Here is a 4615-nt window from a genome sequence, read left to right as displayed (position 1 = left end):
CATTCTGTGTTGTGGTGCTGCATGTTGCTACTTGGGATCTTGGATTTTTACGTTCCTTGGATGAAATATGTCTATTTTGGGGCTCTGTCAAGTACCAAATTTCTTGCACTAGTAGTTATTACAGACCGGATTAAAATGGTGGAAATTTGGGGTTTTATTAGACGAAGGAGGAATAGAGGATTTCGAGGGAGTTCTGGAAGACAAAGGAGGAAAGGGGAATCGTCTTCTGGGAAGGAAGGTGGAAGACGAATAAGGAGAAAGTAGGATTCGAGGGAGCTCTGGAAAACGAAAGGGAAAAGGATTTCGGATGTCTCGAAAATTTTAGAGGGAAAAAGAGGGAATTCTATCAAAGGACCCCGCGGTTCCTTTGGCCGGCTGTATGTATAGAGTTTTTCATTTGAGAAACAGAGAGCGAGAGAAACAGAGAGAAATATCCTTCCGTTTTCTCTCTTATTATTTTTCCATTTCAGTAAATCCAATCCATTTCAGGGACCGGTCGTAGCCTCGGAGGATTGCCAAACATCCGTGATTCGATTCACACTCCAAGACTTCTCGGGACATTCATGGCAATCATTTGAGAAACAGAGAGCGAGAGAAACAGAGAGAAATATCCTTCCGTTTTCTCTCTTATTATTTTTCCATTTCAGTAAATCCAATCCATTTCAGGGACCGGTCGTAGCCTCGGAGGATTGCCAAACATCCGTGATTCGATTCACACTCCAAGACTTCTCGGGACATTCATGGCAAGAAGCCCGAATGGAGAAGGAGCTGAAGACAGAGATGGAGGACTTGAGAACCAAGGTGGCTTCCCTCCGTAACGCCCCTCGTCTTTGAATCCCTTTCTCTTAAATCATAGATCTCCCAAGTTCTGATTTTATGTTTTATGTTTTTATTTTTTCAGGAAGCAAACTTTAAAACGTTTTTTTTTTTTTAAATTATTGGCAGGTGTTTTCAGAATCGAATGCATTGCTGCTCAAATAGGTAGTAACCTGTTCACACTGGCAAAATCTACGGTATCCTTTTCATCTACAAAATTTATATTTCAAATCTTCCTCTAATCTTTGAATTATCAATGAGAATATGCTCCTGCAAGAACATAGCCCACTAATTAATAAATTGTTCCACGGAATGTACTCTTATTATATAGGCTAGAGAAGATTAACAAAAGAAAAAGTCCCAAATAGAACAGAATAGACAGAGCAAAAGATACACATGCACACTGCCTTATCAAAATGGGTGGATGAAGGAGAGAGGTGGTTGTAAAGTTTTATACAATTATGAGACTGCAGGGGTGGGTCCAAAGGGCCATGCCTTGGAGAGGTTTCCCAACATATCTACATAAAATGAGCATGAATGAAGTTAGAATGTTATATGTTGTGGAAATATAATAAAAAATAAAGCAATTTTCAATGTACCTTGGGAGTGCACTAATTGACTTGAAGACGATGAATCACCTGAGTTGGTTTTTCGATTTTCAAATTTCAATCAAGGCTAATGGAGAGTGTGGAGTAATTTGCTACAAGTTGGAGGCTTTTTAAAGACTAGAAGAAAGCCAGCCAGAAATATGTGGGTAATGATTATGACCAATGAAACAAGGGACAATCACCTGACATATATTTGAGTGGTTGAGTTTATGAATTCATAATTTATTTGGGCGAACACAAAAAAAATGTTGTACTGTTGATCTTCTAAAATGGGTCAATTGAAGAAGAGAATTAGAAAAGAGAAGAAGAAGAAAGAAAGATGTATTGAAGGGCCCATCAAATGGGATTCATGTTGTATTTTTCTATGTTGACTTGGTCATTTGTGTTTTTGTTGGAAAAAAAAGCTATTTGTGTTGTATTTAACTTAATTGAGTGGTAGTCACTATGTCTGTCCCATAAACTTTTTTTATTGATAATGAGTGTTTTAAAACAGAAATTTTATTTTGTTGATGTTAGGCTAGGATTAATTGCCTAGAGGATCATTGGTAACATCTCTAGCTCTGTATGAACAAAGCAAATAATTCCTTGGTAAAGTTAAGGTAATAAATAGTTTGAGGAACTGAGGCATAAATGTCTTAGGGGTCTTATTGCTTGTGTGGAGTATGACTGTTAAATGTTTTGCATTTGCATTTGTGGCTCTAGAGAATTTCAGATTGATAAATGCCAAGTCTTACATAATCAATTATGTTTTACAGAATGTATTTTGTAACATTAATTAATTTATGAAGAGTGAATACATTTTATACTGAAAACTATCACCTCGTTTGCATGATGGTATTGCACTTCAAAAATATATTTTAAACTTGTACAAATTCGGGTTTTGACCTATTTTGTAAACATCCCTTCCTGTATGACAGGGAATGTCCATCAGAATTGCGAGAAGCTATTGCCAGTATAATATTTGCAGCTCCCAGATGTTCAGATGTGCCAGATTTTTTGCAGATAAAAAATTTGTCTACTGCAAAATATGGGAAGGAATTTGTCATGGCTGTGTCAGAACTTCGTCCTGACTCTAGCGTCAACCGTACAGTTAAGCAGCTAGCAAATTTTGTAAAGTTTGATATTCTTCAGGGACAGCCATCATGGCTTCAAAATGCTGATATAAATTTTCACTTTATTTTTCTATTAAATTACTTTTTTTTGCAGGTAACTGAAAAGCTTTCAATTAGTGCTCCAGCATCTGAGGTAAAACTCAAGGTATTGAAGGACATTGCACAAGAGTACAAAGTGCAATGGGATTCTACAAGCACAGAAGCAGAATTTGGTAAAAAGCATGAAGATTTGCTGGTACTTATTCAACTTAGTGCTTCAGTTTAATATTCTGACTTAGTAGACGGTTGTTGGAATTGAGCATCTTTAGGTAGAATGTAAAACCCCCTTCCCATATGGTTAGGAGTGCTACTAATACATAGCTTAGAACAGGTAAGAGATCCAACATAAAACTTTAACTGATCTTATTAAATGAAAATAAAAAATAACATAGTAAGTTTCTAATAACTGAAATGTTTAGAAAACACCATGACCTGGTAAAAGACCAAACTAATCCTATGTGTGAAATACCTTGTTTGGGCTAGGTATTATCATTTAGATTTGGCCTGCCTGCTCATCAACTTTCTCATTACCTAGTACATTTAAAACATGAAAAAAAAGTTGTTGAAGACCCAATAAATAGCATATCATATAATAAACATAATTTAAATTAGGTTTTACCTTTCGAACACATGTACTCAACATGCATGGCATAAAGAATAACAATTATCGACAAGTACATTGCATGTCCAACAATTAGTAAACAAATAGGGGACATAGCATATATTGCAATGAATAAACAATCATCATGTTCCTCACCCAATTAACATGCTTTGTGGCAACAACATTAGCCCTTGTCTCTAAGGTGGTCCCATAGCAAGTAGCCATAGGGTGCTAGAATTCTCATAACTTATCTTTGGTGGACCATACCTTTATGTCAACATTCTTTGGTTTGGCTTCCACATCCATCCGTGCATCTTTTGTGACTATCGTTTTAATGCTTTAGGCATTCATTTACATAACTTAGCTTTTATCTCGTCTTATAAGCTTTCCATGGCATGTGTATTAACAAGTGAACTAATCATGTGTTCATAACATTCGATTAATCATGTGTTCATAACATTCGATTCTAACATTTGCATGGCATAACAGTAAACATATCATGACAAGTATTGTATGCATCTCATCACAACTTTGATACATAAAAGGCGCTTTCAATGGAAGGGTCATATATAGCATAATAATAATTGAACAATACTTTCTCAAGCCAAACAAACGCTTTACCACAACTCATAAAGGTATGATTGCACTACATACTTTATCTTAGCTCCAAAAACCAAAGATGTTTCACTTAGCAACCCACAAGCTCTTGGATTACACTAGGGGTGCTGGGCGGGCCCTTGCATATTCCACCTGCCTGGATTTTCCCAAGCCCTCCCACATAATTATTATTTATATATATATATATATATATAATCCTAACCATTTCTGAGATTCTTCTTCTTCTTCTTCCTCCTTTTCCTCTCCTTTCTTGCCCGTAGGCTTCCTTTCTCCTTTCTTTTTTTTTCATTTCTTCTTCTCCTTCCCTCTCCACTCTTCTTTCTTCTCCTGTCATCACTGTCTTAGATTTTATTATTTTGAGACCCACGACCGTGGAACCTGGGTCTTGGCTTTGATTTTTTGGTTGCTTTGAGAGCCATGACCACAACCTTGGGTCTCAGATTTATTTTTTTTTGGTTGTTTTGAGAGCCACGGCTGCAGCTGTGACTTTTAAATATGGTTGCATGGCCGTGGGTCTCAAATGGTTATTTGGTTGTTTTGAGAGGCCGTAGGTCTCAGCTTTGGTTTTTTGGTTGTTTTGATTTGGTGATTGTGAGACTCAAATTTGGATGTTTTTAGCTCAGATGAAGTTGTTGCGTGTTTGTGATGGGTTATTTGTGAAGGGTTGAAAGATGTGGGATTTTTTGGATCTAATGGCTGGACGGGCTGGCCGGACTGTGATGGTACCAATTTGCCTGTGCGGTCAGCGGGGTGGAAGGACAATGGCTAAAGGTGGCACCTGGGATAGGAGGCAAAATAACTTACGGTATCTGTATATATTT

At 37.0% G+C, this 4615-nt stretch overlaps 1 protein-coding gene across 1 annotated transcript; it reads left to right on the top strand.

Annotated features, from left to right (window-relative positions):
• The first annotated feature begins 740 nt into the window (after positions 1–740).
• Positions 741–3946, top strand: LOC122296745. Its single transcript, XM_043106543.1, has 3 exons — positions 741–814; positions 2342–2513; positions 2631–3946. Exons 1-3 carry the CDS (start codon positions 741–743, stop codon positions 2799–2801), a joined length of 417 nt encoding a protein of 138 aa, XP_042962477.1. The 3' UTR covers positions 2802–3946.
• The last annotated feature ends 669 nt before the right edge of the window (positions 3947–4615 follow it).

This window comes from Carya illinoinensis, chromosome 15 (genome assembly GCF_018687715.1).
Source record: "Carya illinoinensis cultivar Pawnee chromosome 15, C.illinoinensisPawnee_v1, whole genome shotgun sequence".
Classification (NCBI taxonomy): Eukaryota; Viridiplantae; Streptophyta; class Magnoliopsida; order Fagales; family Juglandaceae; genus Carya; species Carya illinoinensis.
The sequence above is the reverse complement of the archived record's forward strand: the minus strand, read 5'-3'. Positions and strand labels throughout refer to the sequence as shown.